The sequence below is a fragment of the Crinia signifera genome, chromosome 1, assembly GCF_055691185.1.
Source record: "Crinia signifera chromosome 1, ASM5569118v1, whole genome shotgun sequence".
NCBI lineage: Eukaryota > Metazoa > Chordata > Amphibia > Anura > Myobatrachidae > Crinia > Crinia signifera.
In genome coordinates, this window is record NC_139217.1 from 282,598,575 (window position 1) to 282,616,817 (window position 18,243).

General features: G+C 47.7%; 1 protein-coding gene across 1 annotated transcript in view; it reads left to right on the forward strand.

Moving 5' to 3' along the window:
- The first annotated feature begins 4,148 nt into the window (after positions 1 to 4,148).
- The window catches only part of TMEM38B (transmembrane protein 38B), a 68,777-nt gene continuing 54,682 nt past the window's right edge, over positions 4,149 to 18,243 (forward strand). The window contains exon 1 of the mRNA XM_083185014.1: positions 4,149 to 4,333. Coding sequence (XP_083041140.1) covers positions 4,225 to 4,333 — 109 coding nt within the window. The 5' untranslated portion in view covers positions 4,149 to 4,224. The remainder of the gene's footprint in view (positions 4,334 to 18,243) is intronic.

Sequence of the window (18,243 nt, forward strand, 5' to 3'; positions counted from 1 at the left end):
ATGATTCAAAGAATGTCAGGCTGAATGGTCGGCCCCCACACATTTTCACGTCACCATATCTGGCCCTCGTCGCAAAAAGTTTGGACACCCCTGCCTTAAAGGATATAAACTGGAAGAAATTATTTAGAGGTATGGATACTACTAATAGGTGGCACACTTAAAAAAAAATACTGCAGGGCACTGATAAATGTATTCCTAGGGTTAATAAAAGAACAAATGTCAAAAGGAAACCGATGTGCTGTAGTGCAGCACGTGTGGCACCTACTTGCAAACTGCGCACTATAAGTTCTCCTGGACCCAGATGTCTGTCTGCACAGGTGGGCCTCTTCCGGAGGCTTGCGACAACCTCCTCTAGCTGCCGGTCCACATTTTTTTGTCTTTGGCACAGCAAGTCTCGATCACAAAGATTCCAAAGTTGGTAGGTATGCAATATGCTTTTTTTTTTTACCTCTCTGGGCAGTATTCAATGTCCATAATCGTGATGTGCAGCGAATCCTGTTTAGGATTCGCTGCACATTCGCCGTGTTCCGGAGGGCTGGAGCCCTCGCTGCCAGCCCTCACTGACACAGTATTCAATGAGGCAGGGGCTCGCTGCCCCTCACCACGAATGAGAACCCCTGCGGCGGATGCCGCAGGGAGCCTGAGCATGGCAGCAGGCAGGGAGATGGAAGTCTCCCTGCCTGCCCCAGAACGTATGTGGGGGCGAGGTGGGCTCCCCAGGAGCCAGGCAGCACAAGCTGCCCCCCCGGGAGAGCCAGCAGGGGACCGGGTATTCACTGCACCCGATCGTGCATATGTAATGATCGGGAGCAGTGAATATATGAATATGTAATGAGCGGCTCTGCTCCCGGCCCCCTGCTGGCTGCTCTTTGTAAAAATTTTTTTTTTTTTAAATTAAATATATATATTCATGTGCTATAAGCACATGAATAAAAATAGCATGCCCCTTCACAGAATAAAATTCCTGATTTTTTTACACCAAATGTAAAACAACAACAACTTTATTTTAAAAGTTCACTTTCCACTTCACCATGAAAAGATGGCCATTTGCTACACGGCGACACACGGCGAAAATCACTTAGAAAGACGAGGAGAAGTGCACGTTGAATAGGGTAATTCGCTTTCTGACCCCAAAAAATCACCTTCCAATGCGAAAATAGCACAAATTCGCCGTGAAACAGGGCGAATTATCCTCATTGAATACTGCCCTCTGTGCCAATAGGTTGGAGTGGGAGGGTGCAGTTTTAAGATTTTGCTATGGGACCCACAAACTACTAGTCATATCCTTGGTCACAAGTGTAATTTTACAACTACAACGTAGCTGGTCACACAAGACAGCATTACTAGGGTTAAATGTAATAGGGAGAGAGAATCAGAAAGTGAGAGATTTGGTAAGAAATCTCCAGTTTTTTTAAAGTGGCAATCATTTACACTGCAAAATCAAACTGGTTTTGAAGTGTAAATGTTTGTCGATTTAAAAAAAACTGGAGATTTCTTTCCAATTCTCTCAATTTCTGATTCTCTCGCCCTAATACATGTTACCCCTAGTCTCTGGAGTTTGCAGGCAGTTCCCGGCCAGTACCATACCCTCCATCATCTGATTGGTAGAAATCAGTACACATGCAAAAAGGGGGCGTGGTCACAGGTAAAGTGGGCGTGACCACACCCCCTTTTCAAATGTGTACTGAACATTTTAAAAATGTAGAAAAATTATTGCAGACAGAAAAATAAAGGTACTTGTGTATTTTGGCGGCGCCCCCGATCTCCCTCGCGCGATGTTTTAATCGCATCGCATGCCATGCACCCGATGGCATGTGATGCGATGCGACGCGATTTTTGCCCCCTATGCGATGAAAGATTTTATAAGCACCCTAATGGGTGCTTACAATGTTAAATGCACCCCCACGCCCCCCCCCCACTATAAACGTGAACCCGAAGCGTGGCGAGCGCAGCGAGCCCGCGAGGGGCGGCGGTACGCGTCCTCCGACCTTTTCATACCCCCACTATCCACGTCGGCGTGGAGTTGAGAATAGAAAGTGTGGCGAGCGCAGCGAGCCACCGAGCCCAAAGCGTGGCAAGCGCAGCGAGCCCCGCGAGGGGACGCGGATACCTTCACAGGTATCGGAGTCCCCTCGCGGCCTTCACAGGTATCCACGTCTGCTCGCCACGCTTCGGGCTCGGTGGCTCGCTGCGCTCGGCCCACACTTTCTATTCTCAACTACACGCCGACGTGGATAGTGGGGGTATGAAAAGGTCGGAGGACGCGTACCGCCGCCCCTCGCAGGCTCGCGGCGCTCGTCACGCTTCGGGTTCACGTTTATAGTGGGGGGGTGGCGGGGGGGGGGGTGCATTTAACATTGTAAGCACCCATAAGGGTGCTTATACAATGTTTAATCGCATCGCATCGCATTGTATGCCATATACAATGTCATACAATTTTAAAATTGTATGGCATTGTACAATATCGCGCGATATCGCGTCGCATCGCATACCATCACATGCCTTATGGTATGCGATGCGATGGGCGCCGCCAAACTACACAAGTACCAAAATAAATACATTTTACTTATTTACAATATTCTAGCAGCCATCACTGTCACAAGAATAGAAAGAGTGCTCACCCCAGCCTGACTGCACAGAGACATACCCCCATACCACGGCTGCCGCTCCACGCGCTGCTCTCAGCTCTCTCTACTGCACATGCAAGACAGAGTCTGAGGAAAACAACCACCCTGTCCCCTGAGTGCACTCGGTCCGCGGTGCCGGCGTGTGATGTCATGACGCGTCGCACGCTGGCCTGGGACCCGCAATGCACCCTTGGTAGAGATGGGTCATTCGCAAACAAAGCAGGTCTTTTGAACAGATCCCATAAAAGACTTAGGGAGCCGCCGATCCCAAAAAGGTGGACCGCCGTTCTTTTACTTTAAGTTTTGTTTTTAATTGCAATGCATTTTTCTGATCTCAGCACTGCCACCTGCCACCTGCGTCAGCCTGGAACCAGGAGGAGGATGCGCACCACAGCCTCTGGAGCCAGGAGGAGGATGCGCACCTTAGAAAAAAAAAAAAAACGTGTATTTGGAAAAACGGTACATTCGGTACAGTTATTATTTACTGGTTAAAAATCGGTACTGTACCAGCAAATTTGATACAGTTGGAGGGTATGCAGTACCTTTAAACACACCTCTGAGCCCTCTCCTATACACATATATATATATAGGTACTTCATCTTTGCAGCCACTGCTTACGCCAATTATGTTAGCGCCTACGTGGATTGCGATTGTCCCCTTTCCATGCTTTGGGCTCGGTGGATCGCTCCGCTTGCCACAACTTTTCTAAACTTTACTAGATTGTAAGCTCCTCTGAGCAGGGCCCTCTACCCTCCTGTTGTCAAAGCCCACTTCTCTTCACATTTTACTCACAGCTCTCCTATACTCCAACACTCAGTGACCATCTTTGTCCGCATACTCATTACCATCATTGGCATCTAGCCTCTAGTTGTATGTTGATTGAGTCCTCACTACTTACATTTAAGCTGTAATGTGTATTGATCTGTGGCGCTCTTTATTTGTACTGTATTTTTGTTATTAATTCAATGTTATGCCAAGCTTTGTCTCCCTGTATTGTTCCTTTGTACGGCGCTGTGAAACACTTGTGGCGCCTTATAAATAAAATTATAATAATAATAATAATAAAGGTAATAGATGGTAGCGTGGACACAGGAGGGTGGCGTGGACCCCAGAATTAACTCTTGCGGCTCGCTGTACGCTATGTAAGTTCCATGATGAGGAAGTACCGATATATAACATGAGGTGAAATGGCTAAACCTTGAAAAGTGATCAAATAGAGAGTGATAAACCACCAATCAACCAGATCCTGTCATTTTTCAAACACAGTTGGTGACATGACATGAGCTTATAGGCTGGTACTTTATCACTCTCCATTTTATCACTTTCCATGCTTAGTACATCTGGCCCCTGGGTATGACACGACTAGTTTACACAGCCAGTCACCGTCCGACCTACAACATTTTAGCACAGCCAATCACGTCTGCGCTTTCTCTCACAACAGCGTGCTGACCTCTCAGTGTAAACTGATTAGAGCTGTGCCTTGATTGGTTGGTACGGGAGTCCGTCGGGGAAGGGGGCGGTTCGGGGAAGCTGCTGAGTGCGCGGTGTGTGTGGTAAGAGGCGGCTGTCAGTGAGGGAGCAGCCGGCTACTGTCAGCATGGAGCTGATCACTGAGGTCTCCGTGCAGTTCGCCAGCCTGTCTATGTTCCCTGTATTCGATGGCGCTCACTACTTGGTGTCTGTACTGTCAGCTAGGGAGCAGGAAGGTGAGCACAGGGGCTACCGCCGGCCTTATGCATATATGTGTATACTGTATGTAGCATGGAGCTGGGCTGTGTGTGCAATCACTGATATGAGCGGCGCAGTGGATGTGCTGAGCTACCAGTTATTATTACACGGGGCAGCATCTGTGTAATGGGTTATAAGAATCTTAGCACTTACCTTGTCATATTAGTATTCGCTATGGCTGACATGTCACCTGTTGTACTGTATTTACCCTTACCCTGCTTGGGGTCAGTCCAATTAGGAGGCAGTTTGCAAAACCGAGTTTGTTTCATGAAACTTGATTAGACCGCACGAATGTGCGCACCGGACCAACACCAGTTACCACTAGAAATGTCATCTCGCGGAATTTGTACTAAATGTCACCTGGGAGAAGTACATGGAGAAGTTGGGAAACAATCCTGGACCCCAAAAAGTGTTGAGGGCCTGATTCAGAATTGATGACCGATCAGCAAATTCACAGATTGAGCGATTATGGAATGACTACACATGGGCATGCGTACTGTACACTGCACATATGGAAATGGCGGCAGTAAAAGCATCTGGATGGTAAACATAATGGTGTCGAGTTTGACTGACAGGAAGCCATGGTTTGTGCGTGGCAACCTGTCATTTTCTCGGAGTGTCAAGAAAAATGCAGGCGTGTGTTTTAAGGGAGGTTGTGTAACATCAGCCTCAATCAGCCTGTCTCTCACAGAGCTGTGGAAGGGCCAGACTTACATTTGCGCAGACTGGGAAATCTATTTGATGGTGTGTAAATTGCGTATGGATGTGCGAGAAGACAGCGATTTGCACAGGGCGGGTCAGTCTGTGTGGGCAGTTACCTGCAACTATGCAGATGAGCGATCTGGCCTGAATCAGGCCCTGAGACAGTATTATAACATACAGTAGAAGGCTGTCTGTGACCATACATAAGGAAAGTACTAGAGGTTCTAAAATGTGTCAAATAGATTATTTCCCCCTACCCACTTTTTTATTATAAATTGATGAAAAAGTGTCAACAAGAAGTCTTTTCGTCATTGCGGGGCACATAAACATGTCTGTAAAGTAATTTCTTAATGTTTTATATACGTTCGTATTAAAAAAAAAAAAGGTAATAAACATCTAATGTGAAAAAGTATGTCGAAAAGCTTTCCCATTTTGGAAAATGGTGGGGTGTTGGATGCCACTGCAACAAATGCCAGATGCGCAGAATGGGCCTTGCGTATGCACAGCCCTCAAACATTGTATTTGAAGTGTTGTACTCAAAACATTGTGTTTGTGTAAGAATATGAACTAGGCCCTGTGTACCAACATTTTTCCATAAACAGTAGGTGGCATCCTGGGGACTTGTAAAAGTGTCTACGTCAGCATTTTGGACTTATACATCTTTAACAGCCCTTCTAGTTGTGAGTGTTTATTTTTTGGCATTTTTTCCTCCGCTTTGTGAATAAAATGCACAAGCAGTCTGTGCTGATTAGGTATGCAGCATGACTGTATTCTGTGCGACAGCAGCGTGTGTTATAACACCGACAGTCGGAATTCCGACAGTCATTAGCGTGACGTCGGAATCCCGACTGCACAGTGGGGGGAGCGCAATGAAGCCTCTTGCGGGCACGGTGGCCAGCTACGCTCGCCACCTATTTTATTCTCCCTCTATGGGGGTCGTGGATCCCCACGAGGGAGCAGTCGGGATTCTGACGTCGGTGTAATGACTGTCAGAATCCCGACTGGCGGTGAGACATCCGGCACCCGACAGCAGCTGTATCTAAATTCAAAATGGTACTTATGTAATATCTGGGCTCCCGTTTATCTTATGAGACCGCGTCCCCTCGCTGCGCTCGCCACGCTTCGGGCACTGTGGCTCGCTGCGCTCGCCACACTATATAAAATCAACTCCATGCGTAGTTGGATAGTAGGGGTATGAAAAAATGGGGTGCATTTAACATGGGAGCCCAGATAATACATAAGTACCTTCAAAATGCTACATTGCAATGTCTATGTACGGAGACTAGATGTGTGTCTATGTCATTGAGATAAAACTTACTTGGATTCCTGAGTAAAGACACATAGGGCGGGATGTATTAAAATACATCACCGCCCTTCGCGCCCCCCCCCCCCCGCCGCGATGCCGCCGCATATGTACTAACATATGCGGCTGGCATCGCGATGAGGTGACGGAGGCCCCCCCGCGATACCTGTACTGTGGTCTGCGGGGGGGTCTCCGTCACCTCCCAGCCGGCTTCTGCTGCTTTCACGCCGGGGACAGCTAAGCAAGCTGTCCCCGGCCCTTCCTCCTCCCCCCTGCAGCCGGAAGGACGTCCGGCTGCGTTGCTAGGGGGAGGAAGGGCTTACCTTCCGGGGTCCAGGAGGACCTGCAAGAAGGTAAGCCCAAGGGAGGGGGGAAAGGGGGGGTCGGCGAGGTGGCGGCGACGCGGTGGGCGGCGAAAAGAAGCCCATAGGCTTCTATAGGGTATCGCCACCCAAAGGTGGCGATACCCTGCCCTGCGATATCGCTGCGAACGGGTTTTAGTACATAGGAAAATGCGGTAAAACGGGGGTTTTACCGCATTTCCCCTTTAGTACATCTCGCCCATAGCCAGAGGAGGGGCAGACTCCAGTGTCACTCGTAGACCCCGAACAAATCACTCGCCAATAATCCCCACAGTTTACTCAGAACGGGTTCTCTGTATCACCGGCAGCAGTTTTTTAATATACAGTAGGATTGATTGCCGCTCACAGTTTTTTTTTTTTTTTGTGCGGGAGAGCTGCTGTCTGACAGTCACCTCTGGTCCATGCACTGTGGCAACAGCACCTGTAACTGAGAATACTGGCCATGACCAATTAATAAACATTGTGCTGGTTTCATAATCGCTTGGAGATAGCGCCGCATGGGGCCACACATTGTTATCACACACACACACAAACACACACACACACACACACACACAGCGATGTAGTGGCATTTTCTGAGGGATGTAGTTAAATTAAGTAACATCACTCAGAAAATGCCTGTATATAGCTACGTGTGTAGGGCCCAAAAGTCTCATCTCTTAACTGCAAGATGCTGCAATTCATCCTATCCAACTTCCGATCACATCAAAACTGCCGCTAATGTCCAGACACAGATCTAATCTTCTATTCCTACATATGTTCCTATTCTCTTGACTATATTAACTAAATAGTCTTTAAACATGAGTATTTAAAATGTAAAAAAAATCGGTACTTGTGTATTATCACGGCGCCCATCACATCGTATACCACTAAATAAGGTATGCGATTGCATTCGATTTTCACGTGAAAACGGCATGGGATTTTTAATTGTACAAACACCCTGATGGGTGCATACAATGTTAAATGCCCCCAGAATGTTAAATGCGGTACTCTTTACTTAGAAGGGCGCCCCTCGATTTTGATCGTGGGCATCGTTAGTAAAAAATCTCGGGCATCTCGGGCATTGAATGCACTAAAAAATCGGGTGCGATCAACCGACGAGATGCCCGAGATTTCCCATAGGGAACAATGTTAAATGTCTCAATTGACCCAATTTTCCTGTTCAGTGCCTCAATTGACCCGATTTTTCCATAGGAAACAATGTTAAATGGGCCACAGAGGCCAAATAGGCACCCTGAAGTGTATAATGGCCACCCGAATTGTTAATGCCACCCCACGATCAACGTCAACCCGATGCGTGGCGAGCGCAGCGAGCCCGCGAGGGGCGGCGGTACGCGTCCTACGACCTTTTCATACCCCCACTATCCACGTCGGCGTGGAGTTGAGAATAGAAAGTGTGGCGAGCGCAGCGAGCCACCGAGCCCGAAGCGTGGCGAGCGTACGCGGACAGCTGTGAAGCCCGCGAGGGGACGCGGATACCTGTGAAGGTATCCGCGTCCCCTCGCGGGGCTCGCTGCGCTCGCCACACTTTCTATTCTCAACTCCACGCCGACGTGGATAGTGGGGGTATGAAAAGGTCGTAGGACGCGTACCGCCGCCCCTCGCGCGCTCGCTGCGCTCGCCACGCTTCGGGTTGACGTTGATCGTGGGGTGGCGTTAACAATTCGGGTGGCCATTATTCACTTCAGGGTGCCTATTTGGCCTCTGTGGCCCATTTAACATTGTTTCCTATGGAAAAATTGGGTCAATTGAGGCATTGAACAGGAAAATCGGGTCAATTGAGACATTTAACATTGTTCCCTATGGGAAATCTCGGGCATCTCGTCTGTCGCATCGCACCTGATTTTTTAGTGCATTCAATGCCCGAGATGGGCGCCCTTCTAAGTAAAGAGTACCTTAAATGCCCCCAGAATGTTAAATGCCCCCTCATTGTCAACGCGACCCCCACTATGAACGCCAACCCGAAGCGTGGCGAGCGCAGCGGTATGCGTCCTCCGACCTTTTCATACCCCCACTATCCACCTCGGCGTGGAGTTGCATTTAGATAGTGTGGCGAGCGCATCAAGCCACCGAGCCTGAGGTGTGGCGAGCGCATGCGGAATACATGTGAAGTCATCCGTGTCCCCACGCGGGGCTCGCTGCGCTCACCGCGCTTCGGGAACATTGAAAGCACCAGTCAGGGTGCTTGTACAATGAAAAATCGGATCGCATCGCATGCAGTTATATCGCATGCGATGTACTAAGATGTACATCGTGGGCGCCGTGATAATACACAAGTACCAAAAAATCTTATAATCAGGTTCGGTTAACATTTAACTTAGCTCTGTATGAAGGTAGAAGGAGATTTTTATCTTGAAGCAATAAATGGTGGTCTGGAGGGAAGTAGGACTTAAAGGTGCTCACAAATGGTGCATTTTGGGCTTGCGATGCGCACTCCCGCGTACATCACATCGCGAAGTACAAAAAGTATGTGCAGCATGAATATGATGTGTGTGTGTGTGTGTGTGTGTCTTACTCTCACAAAAACATCCCCACTATCATTAATGTCACTGATGTAATTTTAGTTAATGCCCATCTAATACTTGTCAGGGTACTTGTGTATTTTGGCGGCGCCCATCGCATCGCATACCATTACGCATGCGATGGTATGCGATGCGATTTCGTTGGTTAGTGTACGATGGCATACAATTTTCAAATTGTATGCCATTGTACATGGCATACAATGCCATACGATGCGATAAAACATTGTATAAGCACCCTAATGGGTGCTTACAATGTTAAATGCACCCCCCCGCCACCCCCCCACTATAAACCTGAACCCGAAGCGTGGCGAGGGGCGGCGGTACGCGTCCTACGACCTTTTCATACCCCCACTATCCACGTCGGCGTGGAGTTGAGAATAGATTAGTGTGGCGAGCCACCGAGCCCGAAGCGTGGCGAGCGGACGCGGATACCTGTGAAGCCCGCAAAGGGACGCGTTTACCTGTGAAGGTATCCGCGTCCCCTCGCGGGGCGCGCTGCGCTCGCCACGCTTCGGGCTCGGTGACTCGCTGCGCTCGCCACACTAATCTATTCTCAACTCCACGCCGACGTGGATAGTGGGGGTATGAAAAGGTCGTAGGACGCGTACCGCCGCCCCTCGCGGGCTCGTTGCGCTCGCCACGCTTCGGGTTCACGTTTATAGTTGGGGGGTTACGTGGGGGTGCATTTAACATTGTAAGCACCCATTAGGGTGCTTATACGATTTTTCATCGTATAGGGGATCAAAATCGCGTTGCATCGCATGCCATCGGGTACATGGCATGCGATGCGATACGTTCATCGAACGATGGGGAAATCGGGCGCCGCCAAAATACACAAGTACCCTTGTCAGTAAAAGTTAAGGACAGATAGTCTGTAGGGCAGGCCTGGCCAACCTGTGGCTCTCCAGATGTTGTCAAACTACAAATCCCATCATGCCTTGCCACAGTTTTGCTATAAGGGAGTGTTAAAACTGTGGCAAGGCATGCTGGGATTTGTAATTTCACAACATCTGGAGAGCCACAGGTTGGCCTGTCCTGCTGTAGGGCATGTTATTCTCAATTATTAGAAACTTACCACATACCACCTCTTAATGAAAACAAAGACAATCATAAAAAACAACTAAGTAAAATTGCAGCGTTAGCTGGCACAGGCATTTCATAGAGAGAGGAGAAAAGATAAGATGAGACTGTCCCAAAAAGTGCAACAGAATGTGAAAAGAAAAAAGGTAATTTATAAAAAAATAAAGTGTTGAGGATCCAAGAGGGAGTAAAAAAAACAAAACCTAGGCAGTGTTGGATATAACATCTAATAACATAGATACATAGGGGGATATTTATTAAGATTGGAGTTTTATTTCACATGGGATGTTACTATTGACAACCAGTCAGAATCTACTTATTTATTTAACACCTTCTAGAACAGGCATTCCCAACCACGGTCCTCAAGGCACACCAACAGTGCAGGTTTTAGTGATATCCAGGCTTCAGCACAGATGGTTTAATCAGAATCCCTCAGATACTAATTAAGTCACCTGTGCTGAAGCCTGGATATCTACAAAACCTGTACTGTTGGTGTGCCTTGAGGACCGTGGTTGGGAATGCCTGTTCTAGAAGATAATAAATAATATTTGATTGGTATGAAAGGCACCGTTGCCTTTTTTCTGTATCATTTTGTATTCTGTTTTGGTAGAAGTCACACCAGCAACCCAAGTACTTAGTTAGGCATCCCAGACCATTTGTCACCCATCTGTGACATTTCCATCTAAGGCCCAGAACACACTCCCCAGGTCAAAAGAATGACCAGCATACAACCTGACATGACACAGAGGTCCTGGCCACTCCAATTGGCATTCCAGACCATTTGCCATCCCTATCTGAAGTTCTCATCCAAATATGTTCAGTGGAAGCCCCTGTACATGCTCCCCATGCCCGTGGTGTCCACGGCATATACCTCTTTGTTCTCGGCTTCCCGATCTGAGAACATTTTTTTTTTAAACTCTACGTTATGCAATTTGCCATATCTTGCTTCCCAGTCTCACTTTTTGTAGTGGCCGGACCCCTTTTTGGGCCATGAACCTAATCTGGACCCAATCAAGCCACCTTGTGTTGATTTTGTCCAAAACGGTCGAACAGTGTCCGAATGCATACCGGGCAAACAAAAAGACAAATAACAGACAACAAAAATGTAATAGATGGTATGAATATGAAATTGGTAGAACCTCTACTGCCAGAAACACAGCATGCTTCATTTTCATTATACTTTACATTTTCTTCTACGATCCCCATGGCAGCCATGACAGTGGGATATTCCCCTCCTCCTACCAGATTAGACAGGACTTTTTTCAGGGACCGCCCCCTTGGGTATAACAGCTCACACCTCCCTCTCCTCTGTGTCTTTTTCTCCTGTCTCCGTCTAGATAGGACAGGCAGGGCGTTATTTTATTTTTAAACAGGGCTACCTCTTACATATATGGGATGGCTTCCCGGGAAGAAGGAGAGCTGCGGAGGAGTGTGGCCTTTGAGATACCTGCCTCCAGCAGCTACTAAGGGTAAGAACTGTGCTTAGCGCCAGTTACCTGCCTAAAATCCCGGCAGCATGTCATTTTTTGCAAGACCCCCGTTTTTGTGTGGGTGTGTAGCGGCGTTACCTGTAGGCTGCGGAGCTGGGTAGTCACGCTGGGAGACAGAGCTGGCAGGGAGGCTGGCGCGTGGCTGATCGCTGGATGGTCAGCGCGTGTAAGCGTCTGGCTGGGAGCCGACGCTGAGAGCTGCCGGGTGCTGAGACGCGTGCGGCGGAAGTGCGCATAAAACGTCACTTCCGCCGGCGTGGTGCACCAAGTGTGCACCTGAATAATGTCCCCGGAAACGGGGACCGGATTTTTGGTTCCGCTTTGCGGAAATGTGCGCAGGAATCGCCAGACAGAAACGCTGCTGGCATACAAGGAGTTAAGCTGTCCTAAATATAAACGGACATGCTTTGCAGAGCCTGTGGTGTTGTACAAGCAGCAGAACCATGGAAGAAAGCCAGCAGCAGCAAGCACCTTCTTCCCAGCAGCCTGACATTGCCCCTTTGAGGTAAGCCCTTTGGTTTTGGGCATTAGTTGGTTTTATTTTTGCATGATACTAGTTAGGTTTCTGCTTTGTTTCCAGTGTGCCTAAATCACCTGTTCATAAAAAAAGGACAGCTAAGAAGAAATTCCTTACCTGTACTTGCATGAGTTGTGACAAGGCATTTGCTAGTGCCGATAAGAGGACTCTGTGTGAAGAATGTGACAAAATCCCACAGCCTAAGGTGGATAAGTCGGACCAATCGGATGTCCTTAAAAAACTGATGGATTGGATGCAAAAGTCGTTTGTCTCCAAAGAAGAATTCTTGCAGTCTCAGAAGCCCAAGAGGTCTCGGGAGCAGGCTGGAATGCTGACAGAAGGGGGTGGTTCCTCGGAGGAGATAGAACCAGTGGAGGCAGAAGACATTGAGGAAGGTGAAATAGAGGAAGATGTGAGATCTTTCAACCTCGAATTGGTGGAAAGTGTGCTGAAAAGCATTTACAAATCCATGAATTACCCGGAAGCTTCAGACACCACAGCAGATCCACTTTTCGAAGATAGATCGAAGAAAGGAAGAACCTTCCCGGTTCACAAAGTAGTCCGTGAGATGATCAATAAGGAATGGGTCAACACGGATAAGAGGATGGCTGGATGGGCTAGAGTGGATAAAATGTATCCTTTCAAAGATGAGGATTTCCTGAAGTGGTGTCTAGTGCCCAAGGTCGACGCAGCGGTGGCAGAGCTGACGTCTAGAACAACCATACCACTGGAAGATGGGGCGGCGTTTAAAGACGCTATGGAAAGGAAGATCGAAAATTCGCTTAGGAAATTGCACCAGACCTCTGCGCTGTCGCTTAAGTCCAGTGTGGCTATTGCGTCGGTGGCAAGGGCAATGAGGCTATGGTCGTCGGAGCTCCATACAGACATAACCGAGAAGATTTCCAAGCAATATCTGCTGAGAAGTTTACAGACCATACAGAAGTCTATCGAATACCTGTGTGAGGCCTCTTTGGACGCGGTGTCGTTCTCGGCTAAAGCGATGGCACAAGGAGTGACGGCCAGGAGGGCGCTCTGGCTCAAACCCTGGAGTGCGGATGCCAATTCCAAGAATCGTCTAACGGCACTACCCTTTGAAGGCGGGTTCTTGTTCGGCTCAAAATTGGATTCGATGATCCAGAGAATTTCGGGGGGGAAGTCCGTGAGACTACCCCAAGACAGGAGGAATAGGTTTCCCATCCCTACCTCTAGCAGGCAGACTTATAGAGAGGCAAGAAGTTATCGGCCCGGTCGCCAGTACTCCCGCAGGGGGAATCCGAATATGACTCGCCAGTCCTTTCGTCAACAGTATCGGAGAGGTGCCAAGTTATGACGGTGGTTCAATGGTGAGAGTTGGAGCCCGGTTGTTTCAGTTTTCGGAAGTCTGGAAAACATCGATATCAGACAGATGGGTCAACAATATTGTGGAAAGGGGCTACCAAATAGAATTTCTAAGGAGACCTTGGAAGAACAAATTTGTCAGGTCAAGAGTTCCAGTGAAGAAACTGGAAAGAGAGACTCTCACCTTGAAGATTCTACAGCTTCTACAAATAGGAGCAATAGAACATGTCCCGAAAGACCAAGTACGTCTGGGGTATTATTCGAACCTCTTCTTAGTGGAGAAGAGTACAGGTGGTTTCAGGACCATCTTGGACCTGAGAGGATTGAATCTCTTTGTCAAGAAGCTAAAGTTCAAGATGGAAACTATAAGCTCTATCCTTATGGGTCTCAGACAAGAAGATTGGTTAGCGTCCATAGACCTGAAGGACGCTTATTATCACGTCCCCGTGTCACTAGAGGACAGAAAGTTTCTCAGGTTCTCGCTTCTCGACCAACATGATCAATTTACCTGCCTTCCCTTCGGGCTCAGGACATCGCCGAGAGTGTTCACAAAAGTCTTGGTGACACTTGTGGCAGAACTAAGGAAGCAGGGAATCCAAATCTGGCCGTACCTGGACGACCTATTGCTGGCAGGAAGATCAGTGAGAGAGGTCCAGATGAGTGTCAAAATTACAATAGAATTTCTGCAGAAGCATGGTTGGGTGATCAACCAAGAAAAAAGTCAGCTGCAGCCATGCCAGACAATCAAGTTCCTGGGTGTCCTTATAGACACAGTAAAGTTTTCAGTGAGCCTGTCGGTAGACCGCTGTCTGAAGATACAAAATCTGACGCAACTGTTATTAACAAAAGGAAGATGCCCCCTGAAGGTGGCGCTACAACTTCTAGGGATGATGACATCATGTATAAATATCATTCCATGGGCCCAGTGGTACATGAGGAAGCTACAGTGGCAGTTGCTCCCATTCATGAAGAATCAGACCCACGAGGGGTTCCAGATAATCCTGAATGCCGAGACGAAGAATTCGTTAAGGTGGTGGAGCTCTGGCTTGAGGAGAAGAAGCTCCAGTCTCTCAAACCCAGAATTTGTGGTTATGACGACCGATGCGAGTCTTCAAGGTTGGGGCGCTCACCTTGGGAGGAGCTCGGTACAAGGGTCTTGGACCACAGAAGAGAGTGCAAGGTCATCCAATGTCAGAGAACTGCTCGCCGTTTGGGAAGCAATCTGTTGCCTACAAGACAAACTTCGGAATACCAACCTAAGGATCATGTCAGACAATATGACAGTAGTGGCACATATAAACCACCAAGGCGGTACAAGGAGTTTACCTGTACTGAGAGTGTTGGAGAAGATCATGTCGTGGGCAGTGAACAACCTGCAATCAATCTCGGCCGTGTACATTCCGGGTCCAGAGAACACTGTAGCGGACTTTCTAAGTCGCAAGAGGATTCTGCCGGGAGAATGGGAGTTGGACTCGAAGGTGTTCAGTCAAATAGTCGCCAGGTTTGGCGAACCCGAGATAGACCTGATGGCGTCGTTCTCCAACAAGAAGGTGAGCAGATTCTGCTCGAAATCCTTTCACCCACAAGCTGCGGCACTGGACACGTTTTCAGTGAAATGGGAGTTCACTCTGGGATATATCTTCCCGCCATTCCCCATGATCAGCAGAGTGCTCAAGAAAATCAGAGAGGACCGAGTGGAAGTACTGGTAGTGCTTCCATTTTGGCCGAGAAGAGCCTGGTTTACTGCAGTACTAAGGATGGCGGTGCAACCACCGTGGGTGTTGCCGGTGATACCAGACCTGTTGAAACAGGGACCAATATGTCATCCAGAGCCAGAAAGCTTCTCGCTGAGGGCATGGCGATTGAGCGGGCGACCCTGAAGCGCCATAACTTATCCGAACAAGTGACCGAATTGTTGTTGAAAGCAAGGAAAGAAGGTTCCTCGTTAATATATTACAAAACCTGGAAGAAGTTCATCTCATGGGGGAACTTTGAGGGTCAGTTTGCCGATATCTCTACGGCCAAGGTCTTGCAATTCCTGTATGAAGGGTTCGAGTTGGGGCTGGCGGTAGCCACCATTAAGTCACAGATTTCTGCTCTCAGTGTACTGTTGGACAGAAGATTAGCTGAGGAAAAGCTAGTAAAGAAGTTCTGCAGAGCAATCAAGGGAATACGGCCACCAAGAAAATCTTTAGTGGCCCCGTGGGATCTGAATTTGGTGCTAAAAGCACTAATGCTACAGCCATTTGAACCCCTGGAAGACTCTTCGGTAAAGTACCTAACATGGAAGGTACTGTTCTTGATAGCCATAACATCGGCGAGGAGGGTCAGCGAGATTCAGGCCCTCTGGATCAAGGAACCGTACCTAGTGATCTTCCCTGACAGAGTTGTGCTGAGAACTCACCCAGACTTCATGCCAAAAGTCATATCAGCGTTCCACTTGAATCAGGAAATATCCTTGCCTAGGTTTTTCCCTGAGCCGATTAATGACGAACAGAAGGCCTATCATACGCTGGATCTGGTGAGAGCAGTTTCAGTGTATCTGGACCGTACAAAGGAGATCAGAAAGTCTGATCACTTATTCATTATCCCTGAGGGTCCGAAGAAGGGCTCTAGGGCTACGAAGCAAACCATTTCGAGATGGGTACGAGAAGTTATCGTATTCGCCTACAAAAATGAAGATAAGAGACCGCCTCCAATCATCAAGGCACATTCAACCAGGGCAGTGGCCACATCATGGGCTAGAAGGGCCAAGGCGTCAGTATCGGAGATCTGTCAAGCCGCTACATGGTCATCCGTCCATACCTTTACTAACCACTATGCCTTGAACGTGTCTACAGCCCACTTTGGGAATCTTGTAATTGAAGAGGCCTTGTCCATAAGATAAGTCTCTTGAATAAAATCTCTGTTACATTCATATTGGCTCCCTCCCGTTTATTGTGCAGCTTGGGTATGTCCCACTGTCATGGCTGCCATGGGGATCGTAGAAGAAATATGCGAATTATACTCACCGATAATTCCTTTTCTTCCTAGAGATCCCATGGCAGCCACTTATTTCCCACCCTTTGTGTTAGAAGTTTTTCAGGGACGTTGGTGCGGAGACACTCGAAAGACACAGAGGAGAGGGAGGTGTGAGCTGTTATACCCAAGGGGGCGGTCCCTGAAAAAAGTCCTGTCTAATCTGGTAGGAGGAGGGGAATATCCCACTGTCATGGCTGCCATGGGATCTCTAGGAAGAAAAGGAATTATCGGTGAGTATAATTCGCATATTTCTAGTGGCCGTAAATACAGAGATGACAATGTACTCAAACTTGTGATTTTATGTATTCGCTATAATCTGCCTCTAATTCAGTTTGGGCCTGATTCTGGTTCACTCGCAAAAGCAAATTTTCTCTCTAATGGACAAAACCAAGTGCACTGCAGGTGGGGCAGATGAAACATGTGCAGAGAGAATTATATTTGGGTGGGGTATGTACTTATTTATTTATTTATTTATTTATTTACTTACAGTTTCTTATATAGCGCAGCAGATTCCGTTGCGCTTTACAATAGTAGACAGTGATAAGACAAACTGGGTAACAGACAGACTTGGAGGTAGGAGGGCCCTGCTGCAAGCTTACAATCTATAGGGATATAGGGGGGAAACATAAGGACAGGCACCAGTAATAGCATAGCAGTTACAAGTCCAGAAGGGAAGCTATATAATACATAAGTGCCTCGGAGGGTTATGCATGTAGAACTTAAATATGATAGGCTTGCCTGAAGAGGTGAGTTTTCAGGGAACGCTTGAAAGTTTGGAGACTGGTGTACTTCAAACTTATATCTATATTGCAGTGTAAAAATAAAGCAGCCAGTATTTACTCTGCACAGAAACAAAATAACGGGTATGGGACTTTGAGTGGACAGCAAATAGGTTGACAACCTTTAGGTTGACATGCATTTAGGTTGACATGGGTTAGGTGGACAAGGTCATTAGGTCGACAGTCAAAAGGTCGACATGGTGTTTTTCACATTTTTTTTACCCCAATGTCAACACAAACATGGACACTAAAACGTAGCACCGTATCCCCTTGCATGGCTTGCTACGCTCTCCGTGCTTCGGGAACGGTGCCTCGCTACGCTGGGCACACTATTTTATTCTCCCACCACGCCCTAGTGGATGGTAGGGCATGAAATACCGCCTGTCGGCTCCAAAAAATGTGAAAAACCCCATGTCAACCTTTTGACTGCCAACCTTCCCCATGTTGACCTAATGACCCTGTCAACCTTAATGCATGTCGACCTACTTGCTGTTGACCCAAAGTACAGATACCCAAATCTAACTCTCTCTGCACATGTTACATCTGCCCCACCTGCAGTGCACATGGTTTTGTGCATTAGAGAGAGAATTTGCTATTGCGAGTGAGCCAGAATCAGGCCCTTTGTATCTATTAGTAGAACCAAAATGCAAATGATGGGTCTTTAAACATAAATATTACATTTATTTCTATAAATATCCTCTATATCTGGGGTCCTCTAGATGTGTTACAGTAACAAAATTATAGTGTTAACTGTAGAATCAAAAGCATAAAAAT